The following is a 16,913-nucleotide window of genomic DNA, read 5'->3' on the forward strand; positions in this document are numbered from 1 at the left end:
GAATTACTACTGCTATAATTAGCACTTTCACAGCAGCGCAGGTCCAAAGACGCGAAGCGGGCAGCGAAACGTTCGTTCCTCCTGGGGCGCGCACCATCCATGTCCGGCTGGGGCCGATCTCAGCCGGTACTGTTTGCATGCATCGTGCCGGTGCTGTCCGGTGAACAATTTCGTCTGGCGCTATCGGAAACATCTCATCGATCAGGACACCCATTCCGTATCCGGGGTGTCGGTGGAAAACGACTACGACCGGAGCTACTTGACCATTCGCAACGTCACTACAACATCGTACGAAAAACTTGAATGTCTGTATCTCTGCGGTATCAAAAAATTTTGCCCGGTCTTTGAATGGTACTTCAAAGCCACATTGAAGTAGCGGTGTTTTCAGGCTTTCTGTTATCACTGTTGCCATAATACGGAAGTCACATACTCAGCAGAATATCTGCGGGCATCCCCAAGTTACTGAGTACCCCAATCACAGAACGCTTTAAAATTAACTTCGTTTGACGATCGCTACGGTTTATACCGTTGCTCGTGCTATGCTTAGTGTCGTTCAAATGATTTCCGAGAAGAAACCTGATTTTCTAAGATGGTGGATACATAATTTTGCGATAACGCCTTGAATAACTGGCTCATTAAAATTGGACACACAATCACATTGCCAATGACGACTACAAAGTACTGACATGCTATACGGAAGTCGCACCGCGCCTACCGTACCCGATGACCAACCATACACAGTCGGTACAGTGGGAATACGCCCTGGACTCCGATGAGTGGTCGTACACAAACAAACTCAACTTCCACTAGGTACGGCGGATGTGCCTAACGAAAGCTACCGAAACCCAAACACTCAGGAACTTCCTAAATGATCAACAGAACAGAACGTACTTCTACCAGAAGGTCACACCACCTTTTTTGTAACAGCTAACTTCACAGTCTTCAGACTCTTCTAACACAGCAGACCAAAGGCTAACCATGCAATCAGAATCGCTAATGGCATTAGTGATCACAAGAGTCAGATAAGAACAGCAGTCATACGTAACAGAACAGACATGAGCACGCACGTCATAGCACGTACGTACGTAATACACTCAATCCACGCAGAGCGTGTTAGTACGCTATTTTAATAACTTCAGAGCTTCCTTAACAACATTGCGGAAACTATTACAGAATACCGTTGCCCATGCTGTAATATCTGTACATGGTGTATAATTATGGCTTCCCAATTCAGAAAACACATTTAATGTTGTAGTGTTGCAGTTATTTTGTTACGGATAATATGCGGCTGTGCATCCGAATGCAATAAAACAATATTACTGTACAAAAATGAAGTATCATGACATGACAAGGATACGCAACGCACATAATACCGGTTGCGGCAATCCGGCGGCGATGTTAAGCCGAGCACGTCCGGGCTGGATTTGTACTTTGTAGTTTGTACGCTTTATCACTTCTGGTGCATCCATTGCAACGGCACCGAGGCCCCCGTCGCCACATTCCCGGCGGGATTCGTCTTTGACCCGGCAACACACCGTTGTGATTGGCTGTATAAAAACAGCAACTGCCAACATCTCTGCTCGACATTCGGCAATATAGTCGTCTCGGAGTGGACGGCACCGGCGCTGCCACCGCCTCAAACTACTGCCGCTTAGAGCTTAGTAACACTTGCAAACATGCGGTACAGGAACAAATATATTACTATCAACAATCTTCAAGTAATTAACATTTTTGATCCTTAGAAAAGACGCGAGCTGCTTTGTAATATGCTCACAGGAATTCTGTTCTCGTTACGCCCAAAGTAGCATGAATAAACGTCTACGTAACGTAAACGTAAACAAAACGTAAACGCTGCGTTTAGGGCGTATTGGAGTATACACGTATTGTGATTGTTTTTTCTAGTCAGAAAGGTTATACAACGTGTTTACTGGAAGCATTATACTCCAGTAAACTGCCACAGATTGAGTTTACAACAGGAAAACAGATGAGCATAGTCCATAAAGGTCAGGCAAGTCATTTCCTCCAAGGTTTACCAACGTTCGGAAGCCTGCACGACCAGCGACATTAGGATACCAGAAATAGTTTGACCTGTTCGCATTTCACTACGTAAAATATGAAGCCTAGCAAGAATAAGAATATGTCTCTGTGTTGCCCAGAAAAGGGAGACAAATGGAATTCGGAATAGTTTATAACACAGTGACTGCGTGTTGAAAAAAGTTTATAACACAAGTTTAAAAGTTGAAAAAAGTTTATTTGGAATAGTTTATAACACAGTCACTCAATAACTGTCTATAATTATCCCTTTCATAGCAGCGAAGGTCCAAGCACGCAGTAAAGTGGACGAGACGGAAGTTCCTCCAGGGAAGCGGACCATTCATGTCCGGTTGGGACGCGATCTCGTTCAATACTGCTCCTATACAGCATGCAAACGCTGTCTTGGCGACAATTTGGTCTGGCGCTATCGGAATCGCCTCTTCGATCCGGACAACCCGGATCCCGCTTCCGGGGTGTCCGTGGAAAACTTCCATGCCGCTTGAGCTACTGGACCATTCGCCGGGTGAATGCCACATCGCCTGAAAAAGTGGAATGCCTGTACATCTGTGGTATCGACAAATTCTGCCCGGTCCACGAATTTTATCTCAAAGCCAGATTGAATTAGCGGTGTTGTGAAGTGTTAGGCGCAACTGTTATGACTGCTGCCGTGATTATTGAATACGGAAGTCACATACTTGGCAGAATACCTGCGAGCATCTCAATTTATTGAATAAAATAACGAGCATGTTACGTTATTATTAATGACTTGAGAGCTTCCTTAAACCAGTTAAAAACCATTATCGCAATTATTACAGAGTCCCGCTGCACATGCTGTGATATCTGTACCCTGTACATATACAAAGTACTACGGCTTCTAAATTTAGAAAACACATTTAATATAAATTTAGTGTTGCAGTTATTCTGTTACGGATGATATGCGGCAGTGCATCCGAATGCAATAAAACAATATTACTGTATAAAAATAAAGCATCATGATAAGGAAACGTAGCGCACATATTACCGGTAGCGGCTATCCAACGGCGGTGTTCATTTCCGGGCTGGATTTGTACTTTCTACCCGTTATCGGCTATGGTCATCTGCTTTTTCTATTTCCACACTCAGTCTGCCACAATTCAGTGCAGTATTATGGTTAATACATGCACTGGTAATACGTGTATGCACGTATAATACGTACGTGCACGTACGTGTAATACGTTCAATAATGTTATATGCAGTTAGTCTTCTATACGGAAAGGAAGCTAAAAAAGGAAGCTGCTGCCAGTGCGGGCTGCACGTTTTATGCTGGATCTAACGTGCTCTCTACAGGCAACAAAGGCAGGCAATGATTTCGCAGAAGAAGCTGGAGATGGCACCCACCGCTCTTTGCATTGCATCCGCAGCCGTTATTATCATTAGCGCTTTTCTATGTGGAATCAGCGCGGAGTCTAGTGATGGTGCGTTGTTTGGGTACTTTCTGGACAAATGATGAGCAACGCATGCATTGCATTGAAGCGTGTATGTTGTCTGTACAGAGTCCAAATGTTTGGCAGCCTTACGGATGTATCCCAAACCGGATGTGACGTACACGGCCAAACACCTGTGGAATCACTGCCGTAAGACTGTCTCCTTCTAACGGCCATAATTAACCGTGCCGCTGTTAAATTGTCAACTGGTTTTTCAGCTGGTCTGTGCCGGAATTCCAGCGGCCGTTTCCCCACTGGTCAGTTCCCGCATCCCTGGGATTGTAATGCCTTTATCAATTGCTATCAGGTTCGCTGAACAACTAACACTATTTTCTTAATACAGTATTTGCTTAAATACTTATTTTTTATTTATTGCTTGATTTTATCCTGTTGATATTTTTTAGAATTATTATTCTATTTATTCTCCTAATATTAATACCGTATTTGTCTTATTATGCTGTCGATTGTAGGTACGCTTCCGCATGAAACAACAAAATAAAATCATCGTAAAAAATACTTCTACAAAAATTAATTTTATCAGCCTTTTTGTGCAGTTGTGAACGGATCGACCTCGCTAACCTTGTAACTAAAACGAAATACTGTACGAAATACTGTACGAAATACTCGTATAATAACAAATTATTGTTTGGCCTGATGCAGGACGATGCATGGGTTCACTGGTGCCAAGTGGGTTTAATGTTCAACGAGTGAGTCACCTCTTCCGCCTCTTACTTAACTGATTTCCGATATTCTTTACACTTTTTTGCCTAGCCAGCAAAATGTTGCAGGAAAAACACGGAATGCGACTGGCCGCGCAACGTCAACTGCAGCCGGCACAAACCGGAAGAGTTCACCGTGGCACCGGACGTAACCACCACGTCGCAGTGGGAATTCATTAAAAGGCCGGCCAACATCGAGGTCTTCGACGGCGATCAAGTGGTCACGTGCAAAGACTCCGATTGTAATTATTACCAATTAAATTCGGTTTTTCTGATATTAGATCCTGAATTTCGTATTTTTAGACAAACTGAACGATAAGGAATATATCGGCATTCGCACGGATTTATGCAGCAGCGGGAGTGGCGATTACGCCGTTCCCGATTGCCGATTTTATCTGCGCTGCGTCGGTGCTAAGGCCTACGTGTCCCGCTGCCCGGGCGGCTACGTCTTCGACACGAATAATCGCCGCTGCGACTGGCCCAGTAAGAACCCGAAATGTCTGCAGAGCTGTATGAACAGCGGGAAATACGAGGTGCCCGATCGCTCCACAACGCCATCAACCAATCAGAGTAAATATACCCTTCATTCCAGATAAATTTGCACGTGTTAGCTGGTGATATTAATTTAATTTTAGAATTATTTCTGACGACAACCACGCCGTCTCCGACGGAGGACCCTACGTTGGTCAATGCGACGTGTAAGGAGGATCACTGTATCCCCAAAGCCGGCTGTCAGCCTGAGTTGTGCAGGGAACCACGGGGAATGTTCGCTGTACCTAATGCGTGCCGGAAGTTTGCTAACTGCTGGGATAATTGCGCGTATGTCAACGAGTGCCCGTCGAAAATGGTATGCACGTTCCAAAGTCCAGCAAATTTTAAATCATGATTATGCAATCCGCAGAAAAATCGCTAATTTTCCTTTAATGACAGTGGCTCGCTTATCTAGTTATATGCTACTCAGAAAGCAAATATGGTGAATTAACTACTCTGTACAAGGCTGCAATTAAAGAAACAAATTTTATACATACACTGAAATACGTAATTAAGCTAAACAGATTTACTATAACTAAGTAGTTTGTGTGTTAGTTCCGCTTTGGGAGTAATTATGCAAAGCCATGCTTCAGCGCGAAAAAAAAATTAATTTTTATATCGTATAATAATCAAGTTCTGCTTTTTAGGTGTTTAACAACGCCACATTAATGTGCGATTCGCCGTGGAATCTGCCGGTAACGGACAAATGCTACGAGATCAATCCGCAAACATTAAAAACCGGCGCTTCCGGGTCGGCGACGAGCGGCTCCAGCAACGGGATTTATTTTGACCTTCCGACTGGCGGTATTTCACAGTCCCTGTCTGGCGAAGGCGGCCTCACCATGACCCAACAAATGGGCCATAGCAAGCAGATTATTTCCTAGCCGAATCATTTGTTGACGAAACACATGTAAAACGGCTGTTTTTGTTTGTGCTGTTGCAAAAAGAAATAAAATCCGTTGCACTGTGAATAACGATTGCAATCGCGGTTGGTTAGTTATTGTGATTTCGTGGATAAGAGCCAGCTGTGGGTTGGCGGGCTATCGGGAAGGTCATCGGATTATCGCTCGTCTTTAAGCGGTTTTCACGGCGGCCACATATGGCTAAGAAAGTGCACCGTCTGTAGACTGTTTCCGCGTTGTAAACTGCGCTGTAATACAGTATGTAATTTTTCCTTAGCAGAAAGCACGACGGTATCCAGATAGCGCAGTCAGACAGGGTGTGTTGTTTGTTTAAAAAAAGAACGTGGGCACCAGCGGATTGTCGGCGTACCGGAAAAAAACGCATTTGCCGTGACGTATCTGCGTCTAAAAAATGTGGATAACACCGGTGATTGTTATCTTCAGCCTGGTTTCTTACGCTAATCTGCTTAATGCACAGGTACACGAGACTCATAGCTTCTTACAAGTACGTCCTTGATTTTTATATTGTAGTACATTTTTAGGTAATAGTATGTTTTAAGTATACATACAGAGTATATGTATACGAAATGGATATCGTGTGATTTAGGCATCGCGATGCATGGAAGCGCTGAAGCGCTACCCGAAACCGGACGCCACTTACACCGCCAAGCATCTGGATAACAACTGTCGTAAGTTGCTGTCTTTACAGAATCTGAAGTCATTTATGGGCTTCTGACGAAAAAAGCCATGTGTGTGAATTTTGTAGCGGAATTGTGCCAGAGCAGCAACGGCAAGCAGGGCACTGGCCAGTATTACCATCCCTATGACTGCCACGCTTTTATTAACTGCCAAGGCGTAAGTTATCAACTACGAAGGTACTAATGGAAATACCCTGCCGAACTCGTTACGCTGTTACAGAATGATGCATCGGTGCATTACTGCCAACAAGGCCTTGAATTTAACGAGTAAGTACAGTACATTTCCTTGAGATTCGCCGCAAATTCAGCATGTGGATATATACGTCGCTAATAACAGGAAACTCGCCGCATGCGATTGGCCCTTTAACGCCAAATGTCCGAAGCGCTCCTGGCCGAGCACGTCCCCGCTTACAACTACCACACCCCCGTCGGCCGCAAAACTGGTCTTCCCGCCGTCGACCACTTGTAAAGATAGCGAAAGTAAGAACGCTTTTTACCAAACATCTTTTTAATGAATCACATTAGAAGTATGCATTTTTTTGCAGCTGGTTTCAATGTGGTGGAATATCTGGGCTACCGTCCGGATCTGTGCACAAGCGGCAGCGGACGCTACCCGGCACCGGACTGCCGCTACTACGTCCGCTGCAACGGCACCGAGGCCTCCGTCGCCAAATGCCCGGCGGGGTTCGTCTTTGACCCGGTGACGCGCCGCTGTGATTGGCCGCACAAGAATAGCGACTGCCAGCATCTCTGCTCGACCTTCGGCAATATTGTCGTCTCGGAGCGGACGACACCGACGCTGCCACCGCCTCCCACTACGCCCGGTTAGAACTTGACACAACAGCGATACAATATCGAACATATTTTTGAAGTACTTTAATTAATGAATCAAAACATTATGCTATTGGCTAGTTCTTCTTAATAAGTTCATCAGAAATTTTGAGTACAAATGTAGGACTAAAAAACGTAGATGCGTCTTTCTGAGGCATATTGCGCAGACAAGCACTACTCTGCTCGAACCCAAATGTATATTGGATGTGCTGCTGTTGCACGCTGTTTGCTGATTTTAGTATCAGATTTTTTAACCGCGCTTCTTTTGCTTTGATGTGCTTAGCCCACGTCACCCCGCAGAAGATTATCCAGTCAACGACACCACACCATCACCACACCGGACCGACCAAAGCGACGCAGCCAACCACGACGACGACCACAACTACAACAACCACAACGACCACCACAACCACGCCCACCACGACAACGACCACCGAGCCACCCCATGATCCGTTGTGCCACGCGGCCGAGGGGAACTTTGAATATCCCAACGACTGCAAGAAGTACGTCACGTGCACCAAGTGGCATGCGGCGCTACAGGACTGCCCCAGCGGACTCGTAAGTTCATCATTATCTGTACTAAACCTTAGTCATCAGGCGCATTCAACGCTATATGCGATGAAGTTTGGCTGTAGTCAGAGGAAACGCAGCAGCTGTTTTGGGTACGTACTTTGAGTGCACGTCATAAGATCTTGAATGACAATAATGATTATGGGTGTTTTTTCAATGTTTAACATTTATTCATTTTAATTAGTGTAAACCTGTGAAAGCATACTGATATGTGCATTGGCTGTTGCCTATTAAAAATTTTACGCTATATTGAACTGTGCTTTACGTACCAGGTGTACGTGGAGAAGATGAAGTGGTGCAACTGGGTATGGCTGTTGCCACCCAACCACAAATGCTACAAGCCCTTTGATGACGGGTCCGGGGATTGTCCGTTCTACCGTGGAACCGAGAACGAGACCTATGCGTCTACCACGACCACAACTAGGCCGGCCGTTGTGCCCAAACCGCTTAGCTACTGATAATCATTGGTATTATAAATCCTACAGTTCCAGTAGCTTGCGTTTTTGCACATTGTTTTCGCGATACATACAAGTACATCCCAGTAACAGTTATATTTATTGGGATAACAGATTAACAGTCAATAGAAACAGCAATATAAACTTCAACCAGAATCACTATTAGGAATATTTTCAAAGCACTCATCACATTCAGGCGCGCAGTTCGTCAAAATGTAGGAAACGATCATAACAATTCAGTTCGCAGGCAAAAAGCTAAGAAACATTCTGATGGAAGCTGGTTTCAACTTTCAATTAATTCGGCGCTCGGATTAGACGTTCGGCACTGGTTGCGTCTTCCAGCAGCTCTTTCCATCGACTACGCCCCTGAAACGCAGCGGTATAGTATAGTACACGTAATAGTGATATAAAAAATGTACTGTAATAGAACGGTACTCGTATAGTAAATGGCTTTCCAGTACGAACGTCAAAAGACATAACTTCCCGCTTCTGCGCACAGCTGCAATTCGTACCAGGATCTCCTTAGAGGACAGCTGTCCCACAATAATCAGTTGCTCAGCGGCAATGGAGAACACGTGATCCAACTGGCTTTTGCTCGTCCACATGTCGTCACGCCGAGCTGCACCGTTAGGGAACACAATCAGTGTAGCGTAGCTGTGCCCTTTTAGGGTCTCCAGAGTGCCGGTTTGGAGCGCAGATCTTAAGAAAACACACAAATAAAATTACAAGCGATCCAGCCGAATCGCGCCATAATCGGTCTGCCGGCGTTAACATTCATACCTGGAGTTTCTCTGGAACTGCTCTAGTTCCGGATCTGGTGTCTCTAAAAGGACACCGTACAGCGCTGCAGCTCCACGACCTGCTGTTCCACGAAGTTTGCCGCTCAAAAACTGGATTATAAACCTACAATACAGAGTGGCATTATGCAGTGGTCGGAGCGACCTTTGTACAACAGTGTAGGTGGCCGCAGCGCTTTTAAATCGTTCCATGACAAAATGAGATACTCGTAATCACTTCTTTCATCTGCATCGTTTGAAATTAGTAGAATTCCTTACCTTTTAGGCACAATATTTGCTGTATCCACCATGATATAGCGGCTATGCTCAAACGGCAACCACCGAAACCTATTGACAGCATGCCATTATTAGACTGAATAGTACCAGTACGATCAGCACACAGTACAGGACGTCAATTTTATCCTTACGTACTTTGCCGGTTTGGTCAATGTAAAAGGATTATTTCCCATTACTCGGGCATCGGTTAGAAGCGCCTGTACACTGCGACACAGCCGGGACAAGGAGCCAGGACCATCTGATTCTACGATCGTGGCGCTGGCTTGCGAAGTCGTTGAGGAGAAACTACGGCTAGCCGCGATTTTGCACGCTGCTAACATCCAGGAGACTTCGGCTTCCGGTAAAGCCTGAACAACAAACCGTGTCAACCAACGCTGGAATATTAACCGTCAATACCGCTAACAGTGATAAAATTATGCACAACGGAAATTAATGCCGAATCCCAGTAATGGTCCTTAGTGTGGCCACTCTCGATATACATACCGCTTCGTTCGATCGCAACGTTAGCAGAATGCTGAGAATAAGCATACGGTGAGCACAACCAGTAGACGTCTTTTGATAAAGATAACTACCCGGCACGTAGCGATAGTTCACAACAATTGCGTCAATACTTGTTTACGCTCGCGCTGAGTACTGCTGTTTAGGGCATACATACAGCACTGTATGCCACATAAAACGCGTGGGATCATTCTTTTGAACAAAGCTGTTAGGTCTTACCGGGACCGGCGTGTCGATGATATTATTGACGAACTGCAGCAGGGTCTTGGCCGTCGCCCGATTGCTGGGGACCGTAACGATACACTGACGGAATATGCTGTGCAGTATCCCGAGACTGTACTGCGAATACCGAGCGGACAGTTTATCCAGCGGAAACAGCGGTCCATTGCCATGGTGCCCAATATGAATCCCCGCTTGCGCCGTGAGGACAATCAGCTCTTTGCCAGTATCGGGACAGAGCTTGTATTTGGGTGCCTCTCCCGTTACCATCTCCACCAGCACACATCCCATACTCCACATATCGCTGGAGCGACCGATTTTCGGCCCGGTCATGGCCTCCGGGGCCATGTACCGCCACGTGCCCTCGTCGGCTTCTATTTCCATCGTCCTGGTCCGCGTCCCCAACAGTGTTCTGGACAGGCCAAAGTCCGCTAGTTTGATGGCGCCGTTCATGCCGACGAGGATGTTCTGGCCTTTGAGGTCGCGGTGGACGATGTGGTGCAAGTGCAGATACTCCAGTCCGCTGAGAATCTGCTGTGTAATGTCCAGGACTTTCGCGTAATCCAATCCGTGTGACTGTATTGCCAGGCTTCTCAGGGTGTTGCCTACGAAAAAAAGGCTGGGGTAGAAACGTCTGCAGTCATTAAATTTTTTTGGTGTAACAATATCAGTTTGTACGTAAGGGTCAAGATTAACTGAGTAATTGTGCAGTACAGGATTCTGATTGTGTACAAGCCCGGTGGCTTAAATTTTGCGTAAAATTACAGCAAGAAATACAGATTTATCCAGACCACGGCCTCCAAGTACCAATAATCGGTTGACCCGTTAATGGTGGGAATCTTATGGTTTTAACTTTAAGCACTTACCAGTGTCATCCAACTTTGGTTCACGTTGCAGAACCGGCATGAAATTTTATCAAATGAAGCATGATACGGAATTCGCAATACAAAGAGACTACAGCCACTTCATTACAGCAGATCCAAATGGTAATAACGAAATTTAATACAAAGTACAAGGCTGTTCAGCCACCGCATGCGACGATGGGCTTTGCTTAAATGTGGAACGTACCTTGACATAACTCCATAATTAGCCACAACTCCCTGCTTCCTTGTACCTGCACATTCAAGTCGATCCCGTAATATTTGACCAGGTTTCTATGCTCCACGGCCTGAATGCGCCGCACTTCCTCGACAGTGTCCTGAACGCAACCGGCATCGTCCGCATTCAGTAATTTGATGGCATACTGCTTATTGGTCGCCGAATCCACTCCAACGTAGACTCCTCGCGGACTCTGTCCACCGCGTCCCAAAAGGATTGGCGTGATGTTGCATGTGAACCCGGGATGCAGTTGACCGATGGCATCCATATAATCTAAATGTTTGCGATTGTCAGCGGATACAGAAGCCGAATTGGTGGAATTCGACGCCCTTGGATAGCGGTTGGCGCTACCAGTCTGCACGATGCTGGATATAAGCTGGGAACAGTGGGAAGTACTCATGATGCTCAGTTTCTAAGGTCATGCACTGCGAATAATGTTCGACTACTAATAAAATTAATAACTATAGTAAAAAATCACGTGCGTACTATTAATGATCAAACGCGAAAGTGCAACTGCGGTCTGCTGCACTCGCGAGATGAGAAGTCAACGCGGCATTACACGTCCTTATATCGACAACCGCGGGAACGGTTGGTTTGTTTGTGCTGCGCGTACGGCTGGTGTTAACGATAATACAGAATGGCCTGTAGCAGCTCTGCACGTGTAGTACTGCCTTAAAATTGTTATTAAAAACGAGCATAAACTCGGCGATGGGGCGGTATCTGTATTGTACTGTGCAGTGCAGTGTTCAACTTGGTAAGTACAGTCAATACATTTCTTTATTTTAAACTTGTACAAGCAAATGCCATTTACACTTACACTTAAACTCAAATATCGAATAGCTAGAACAAGTAAAACAACTCTTCAAGCTCTTTTGAACAACCAACAGTTCCGAGGACAGAAGCGGCATTTCCACGCTGAATTTCAACACTAATACGCTGCCACAAAAAATCGGTAGCGCGCACTTCTCCTGTTTGATCTTTTATGCGTCGGCCAACTTCATTTATGAACTGACGGGTACTGGCGCCGCAACTTCCCATAGTCTCCAAGGACACCGGTTGGAAAAAATAACGATCAGTCAATTCCTCGTAATTGCGCCTCTTTCGTTCTTCCGCGTCTTCTGCTGCCGAACCCGCTGTTTCTGATGAGCCGGCGATGTACGATATAGCAAATGTGTCGCACACCGTCACATCCCAAATCAAAGGAAGACCGTTCTTCCAAGGGAAAAGAGACAAACCGTCTGGGCGCTTCCCATTTGACCTGCACAGTCCAGGAGGCTCCAAAATAGTCGGGACTTTTGCCGATCCCAAGCTGCGCTGAATAAGGCTGTTCAGGCTTGCGTGACGCCTGAATCTCCCCTGACTTTTTAAACATGACAAACCATGCAAACCTTGGGCGTCAACTGTTTCACCGCATCGACACTTGTGCTGCTTACAAATCGGAGCTCCCATACGTAAAGCGACTGCGACTCGTAGTCCAGTATCGTCTAAAAGCGTGCCAAGGCTAGCAACAGGCAAAGCCAACAACCAGGCACTGGCATCCTTAGTGGAGACAGCCAACAAGCGAGCAGATGCGATAACGTCGGCGTTCTCCCCTCAAGGCTTCCAGTTTCCTGATAGTCAACATGTCTGACCACAAGCGTTGATTGCTTCGATCCCCTATCGCCGGGGCGGATTTTCTTGTTAATTCTTCCCACTGATGTTCTACGTCAAGTCGGTCATCAGGGCAGTCATCGGGCACAATGCTATTAACTAGCTCGTCAGTGGCATAAAGTGAAGAAAGGTATGCTGGTGTTGAAATTTCTTCCGCTTTCGGTAAGCCTAGCCCTCCTGATTTGACCGGCAGAGAAGCTTGCGCGTACGTAGCATCATCCATTTTGACATTTGTAATTTCTTCAGCCTTGGACTTAATCACAGCGTCAAGTACAGTCGTACAAACGTTACACATAGGTAAGTACTGCGTCTAATATTAAAGCCTTTTTAAGCATACATCGTATAATGCCGTATCATTTGGTCTGTTTGCAAACAGCACATTTTCCGTGAAAATTTCAAGCGTCAAACATGTCGAAAAAAGATGCGATATCAACAGTTTCTTCAGTGGTGCCACTCCAAACTGGTATAACATTTTGTTTTGCATGTCGACCGTTCCACATAAGGCCTTCTTTAGAGACCGAAAACTACAGATCTGTCGGATTAGCCGCATAGATTCCATGTCTGGGTGTATGGCGAGGACAAATGATTGCTGTTTGTTCCGACGTCATGGGTAGACAAGCTAATTGAGGGAAAAGTTGGTACCCGGCGATGCCGGTGGTCTTCACCATCTCGTGAGGACCACCGGCCTGGCAATTTTAACTTGTCTACATTGTCCTTAACTACGTAGTACGTGTATTGTAATGAAATTCGTGCAGCCGGCGATGACCTGACTTTCCTAACGCTTATTCGTCTCTGCGAATTGTTTCCAATAATGACAATTGTCTGGCCAGTTCGTTTGCGAGAAAACCATCTTCTTTACAACGGACGGTGTAAAAGTCGGCGCAAGCCGCGCAGGATTTTCCTGCTTGTCTTCCTGCTTCGGTTAGGAACTTAGGAGAACATCTTCACTGCAAACTAGAGACTGTAAATTTTCCGTGCCTGTTGGTGGTGACAGTAAATTTTCCGTTCACTCTCGAGGGGGCCATTATGGTAAGTAAATCAGCGGTGCTCGTTCCAGTGAACAGTGAACCTATCTTCGATAATACATACCACAAACCGAATTCTTTCCGGCTTTTTTTCTGTATACGAGTAAATATGAGTACTTGATATTTTTAAGAAAGCTTGAACCGTTTTCTTTCAATTGCGACTTAAAAGAAAGCAGTGTGAAAGAGCTTTAGCCAAGCCACGTGAGCCATTGCAGTACGCCCAGATAGGTAACTGCAGTCACCACCAACAGGCAACATGTGCGGCTGCGCCATACAATTTACATCCATAATCCATTTATTTATGTGTATTTTCATTTATTTTCGTTATTTTTTCAAAGTTGGTGTGTGTAAGTTGAATTCCAGTCTGTCTTTTAAGTCTATAGTCACCAAAAATACGTTAGTTATTTAGTTAAATAACCGGAAGGAATTCGGTTTGTGGATTTGTTATTCAAGTTGGCTTACTCGCTCAGTCACTTACCATAGTGAGATTAGTGACCCACTCGATCGACTGCACGCGTATAAGTTTTTCTTCTGTGCAGATTTCTTAGTTTTGCCAACTGGCTGAATTGCGCTCGAAGGAAGCCACTGAATTATATTAATTTTGTCAAGTTTTACAGAGCTTGGTTTCTGCTTGATTAGTCAGTATTAAGATTTTTCCGTAACGTTTGCTTGCTCTGGTACCGGTTTCCATCGCGAATAAAGGCTTATTGTACTGACCTTATAACATCGCTGATAAATAGCTGCAGTATGGTGGTACCGTTGCAGTAATGAGGTTATGTTGGCGACGTTGTACGCCCCTGCATCCACTGTTTGAATGATAATTACCGCTCGCCTTAACCGGAAGCTGTTGCACAATTGCCTTAATTGCAGTAGCGCAGCACTGCGCAGATCGTCGTGCAAGCAACACGCCAGCCATTCGCGCTCGTCGCCGCGCAAATTGGCGTAATTAGCCGAGATCGCTGCCTTGCACTGCGCACGCATCACTGTTTACGTTTATGGGACCAGCGCCATATCCCAGCCATCCGGAGGCCGGTAAACCACTCTACACTGCGCTCGTCAGCAATTTCCTACGGCGCCCACAGGGACACGCCGCATCTAACGTATTTAGTTCCAGTTCCATAAAGAAGACACGTAAACATATCAGGAAACCATTTGCCGCACTGATGATGCAACCTTCGCACCTGCATCTGCAGCAACTTGACCTTTTCTTTTTACTGCTGACTTTCCCCAGTCTCGTTAAGTCTAACACGTCTTGGGTTCCTTTAACGAAAATATTTTTCAACAATGCCGATCGACAGTTATAATGCGACATTGCTCTTCTCCAACTCCACAATAACTTCAGTTTTATCCCGGCCGTTTGTACTATCCTGGTTCACCGCTTCTTTCATTATTAACCTATTGGGTTCCAGTAGCAGCTTCCTTTTAATCTTCGCCCTCTGCACCCGCTCCCGTTTCCACTCCACAACGAATCTCCTGGTCATCCACCTGCTCCTCATCGAAGCCATCAACATGGCGGCGCCCACCATGCTGGCCATCTTCGCTGTCCTCCTCCACGAGACGCACCGGCCCTTCCCCGTCCACTGCTCCATAGTCGCCTTCACCCAAATCCTCTTCACCGTCTTATCCAACTGGTTATCGGCGCTGTTGGCCATCAACCGCCTGACGGCCAAGCTCTGGCCGTACCGCCACAAAACCTGGACCACCAAGTCCACGGTGACCATGGCGGTGGTCGGCACCTGGGTCCTCAGTCTGGCCACGACCATCCCGCTGCTCTTTGGAGTAGGGGGACGTTTAGACCGCTTCTATCCCCTTGGTTACTGCGGGGTGAAACCTACCCCTGGGGTGATGTTCGCCGTGTACACCAACATCAGCTTCACGTGCCCGTTGAGTGTACAGGCGGTGTGCTATGCGCTGATTGTGGGGTCGCTGCAGCGCTCCATGGTGGCGTGCCCGACGGTCGTGGCGGCGCAGCGGCGACGGCGACAGCGCGCCATCAGCTTCGTCTTGTTGGTGGTATTCGTGTGGTATTTGGTGTGCTATCTGCCTATTCCGATTATCACCACGTACTTTTACGGGCAGTGGCAGACGGATCACCGGTTGTTTGTCTGCTTTAAGACCTTGATGACGTGCGGAAGCGCCGGGACACCGGTATGTACGGTTTATAGCTGTGCGATAAACCAGAACTTTTTAATAACAGGTGCTGGATGTTTTGTAGATTATTCTGCTGAGTTTGAGCAGTGAGTACCGTTTAGCGGTGAAGGAGCGCTGGCGGCAGGTGAATTTTCCCTGCTCCTTTTTATGCTCGGCAGTGTGGGAATCGCGGAATCTGCATAAAAGTAGAGTGAGTGTTATCAGCGTACCGGCTGTCCTGGTGACGGATTGCAGTGCTGGAGACCCGATGAATGTTGATCACTGTAACATTTAAGCCCGATTTCTTTCGATCTCGTTTAATTTTCTGATTTCTGCATTCGTAAGCTGAGATTCAGAAGATCTTTCGCCATCCGTTTCCCTTTTTAATTTATCAATTTGATGGTTCTCTCGCGATGTTTCCGAACAGTTATTTTTCGGCAAAACCTACCTAGCCGTTATAAGCCTTCTGTGTATTACGGTTGTTGTCGGTTTTGTGCCATAAAAACAATTTCCTTTGTTCTCGGCTACCATAGAACGTTTTCAGTCAAAACAAAGTGCATTTAATGTCGATAAAAGTTGCGCAAGGTTCGTTTATTTTGTTTTGCATAACGTACAGAATTTTTAGTTGTAGTTACAACCAGCGCCAAAATTTCCTGCATCTATTCCAACTGGAATGACCGCCCTTTGGGTTTGCGCTGTACGATCTGCAATTGTTGTTAGTTAATTTGCATACCGCACGGGAGGACAATCATGATACTGATACCTGTTCGCCAAAGTAAACCAGTTGTTTGGAATGTAACAAGCTGGTGTACGGTTGCTCGGGCTCTCACGTCGCCGGAAGCTACAAGAAATGTGGCCGCGTGACCAAGCTCGGTGAAAGTTCGAAACGTGAGAAGTATTTGTTTCTGGAAAGCGGATACCGTTTTCATTTTCGCAGTGATGGAACGCTGGGAGTGTTCGGTCCGGCTTTTAGTGTTAACATTTTATGGGTCATAAAATTCGGACTTTACTGGAGGA

General features: G+C 46.0%; 4 protein-coding genes across 4 annotated transcripts; 3 read left to right on the forward strand and 1 right to left on the reverse strand.

Moving 5' to 3' along the window:
* The first annotated feature begins 3,259 nt into the window (after positions 1–3,259).
* On the forward strand, positions 3,260–5,721 carry LOC129597371 (chitin-binding domain protein cbd-1-like). The gene is made up of 8 exons (XM_055494870.1): positions 3,260–3,488; positions 3,567–3,647; positions 3,716–3,804; positions 4,158–4,204; positions 4,286–4,458; positions 4,520–4,786; positions 4,852–5,063; positions 5,395–5,721. The coding sequence occupies exons 1-8, from the start codon at positions 3,377–3,379 to the stop codon at positions 5,629–5,631; spliced, it is 1,218 nt and encodes a 405-aa protein (XP_055350845.1). The 5' UTR covers positions 3,260–3,376; the 3' UTR covers positions 5,632–5,721.
* A 160-nt stretch (positions 5,722–5,881) lies between these two features.
* LOC129597372 (chondroitin proteoglycan 1-like) lies at positions 5,882–8,241 on the forward strand. The gene is made up of 8 exons (XM_055494871.1): positions 5,882–6,127; positions 6,257–6,338; positions 6,416–6,504; positions 6,568–6,614; positions 6,685–6,827; positions 6,893–7,171; positions 7,462–7,736; positions 8,021–8,241. The coding sequence occupies exons 1-8, from the start codon at positions 6,062–6,064 to the stop codon at positions 8,204–8,206; spliced, it is 1,167 nt and encodes a 388-aa protein (XP_055350846.1). The 5' UTR covers positions 5,882–6,061; the 3' UTR covers positions 8,207–8,241.
* A 256-nt stretch (positions 8,242–8,497) lies between these two features.
* On the reverse strand, positions 8,498–11,491 carry LOC129597402 (mitogen-activated protein kinase kinase kinase A-like). The gene is made up of 7 exons (XM_055494922.1): positions 11,062–11,491; positions 9,994–10,598; positions 9,412–9,623; positions 9,259–9,327; positions 8,984–9,106; positions 8,716–8,902; positions 8,498–8,569 (listed from the first exon to the last, which is right to left on the reverse strand). The coding sequence occupies exons 1-7, from the start codon at positions 11,489–11,491 to the stop codon at positions 8,498–8,500; spliced, it is 1,698 nt and encodes a 565-aa protein (XP_055350897.1).
* Positions 11,492–15,050: 3,559 nt separating this feature from the next.
* LOC129597403 (somatostatin receptor type 4-like) lies at positions 15,051–16,191 on the forward strand. Its single transcript, XM_055494923.1, has 2 exons — positions 15,051–15,914; positions 15,982–16,191. Exons 1-2 carry the CDS (start codon positions 15,051–15,053, stop codon positions 16,189–16,191), a joined length of 1,074 nt encoding a protein of 357 aa, XP_055350898.1.
* The last annotated feature ends 722 nt before the right edge of the window (positions 16,192–16,913 follow it).

Source organism: Paramacrobiotus metropolitanus, unplaced genomic scaffold (assembly GCF_019649055.1).
Source record: "Paramacrobiotus metropolitanus isolate TYO unplaced genomic scaffold, Prichtersi_v1.0 Parri_scaffold0000104, whole genome shotgun sequence".
NCBI classification, from domain to species: Eukaryota; Metazoa; Tardigrada; class Eutardigrada; order Parachela; family Macrobiotidae; genus Paramacrobiotus; species Paramacrobiotus metropolitanus.

Coding starts and splice junctions, on each gene's coding strand:
- LOC129597371 (XM_055494870.1), top strand. CDS start 3,377: ATGATTTCGCAGAAGAAGCTGGAGATGGCACCCACCGCTCTTTGCATT. Junction 3,648..3,715: donor ACACCTGTGGAATCACTGCC/GTAAGACTGTCT, acceptor CTGGTTTTTCAG/CTGGTCTGTGCCGGAATTCC. Junction 4,459..4,519: donor CACGTGCAAAGACTCCGATT/GTAATTATTACC, acceptor TCGTATTTTTAG/ACAAACTGAACGATAAGGAA.
- LOC129597372 (XM_055494871.1), top strand. CDS start 6,062: ATGTGGATAACACCGGTGATTGTTATCTTCAGCCTGGTTTCTTACGCT. Junction 6,339..6,415: donor GCATCTGGATAACAACTGTC/GTAAGTTGCTGT, acceptor TGAATTTTGTAG/CGGAATTGTGCCAGAGCAGC. Junction 7,737..8,020: donor AGGACTGCCCCAGCGGACTC/GTAAGTTCATCA, acceptor TTTACGTACCAG/GTGTACGTGGAGAAGATGAA.
- LOC129597402 (XM_055494922.1), bottom strand. CDS start 11,491: ATGAGTACTTCCCACTGTTCCCAGCTTATATCCAGCATCGTGCAGACT. Junction 9,328..9,411: donor ACATTGACCAAACCGGCAAA/GTACGTAAGGAT, acceptor TGCTGTCAATAG/GTTTCGGTGGTTGCCGTTTG. Junction 8,570..8,715: donor TGTCCTCTAAGGAGATCCTG/GTACGAATTGCA, acceptor GCTGCGTTTCAG/GGGCGTAGTCGATGGAAAGA.
- LOC129597403 (XM_055494923.1), top strand. CDS start 15,051: ATGCCGATCGACAGTTATAATGCGACATTGCTCTTCTCCAACTCCACA. Junction 15,915..15,981: donor GCGGAAGCGCCGGGACACCG/GTATGTACGGTT, acceptor GATGTTTTGTAG/ATTATTCTGCTGAGTTTGAG.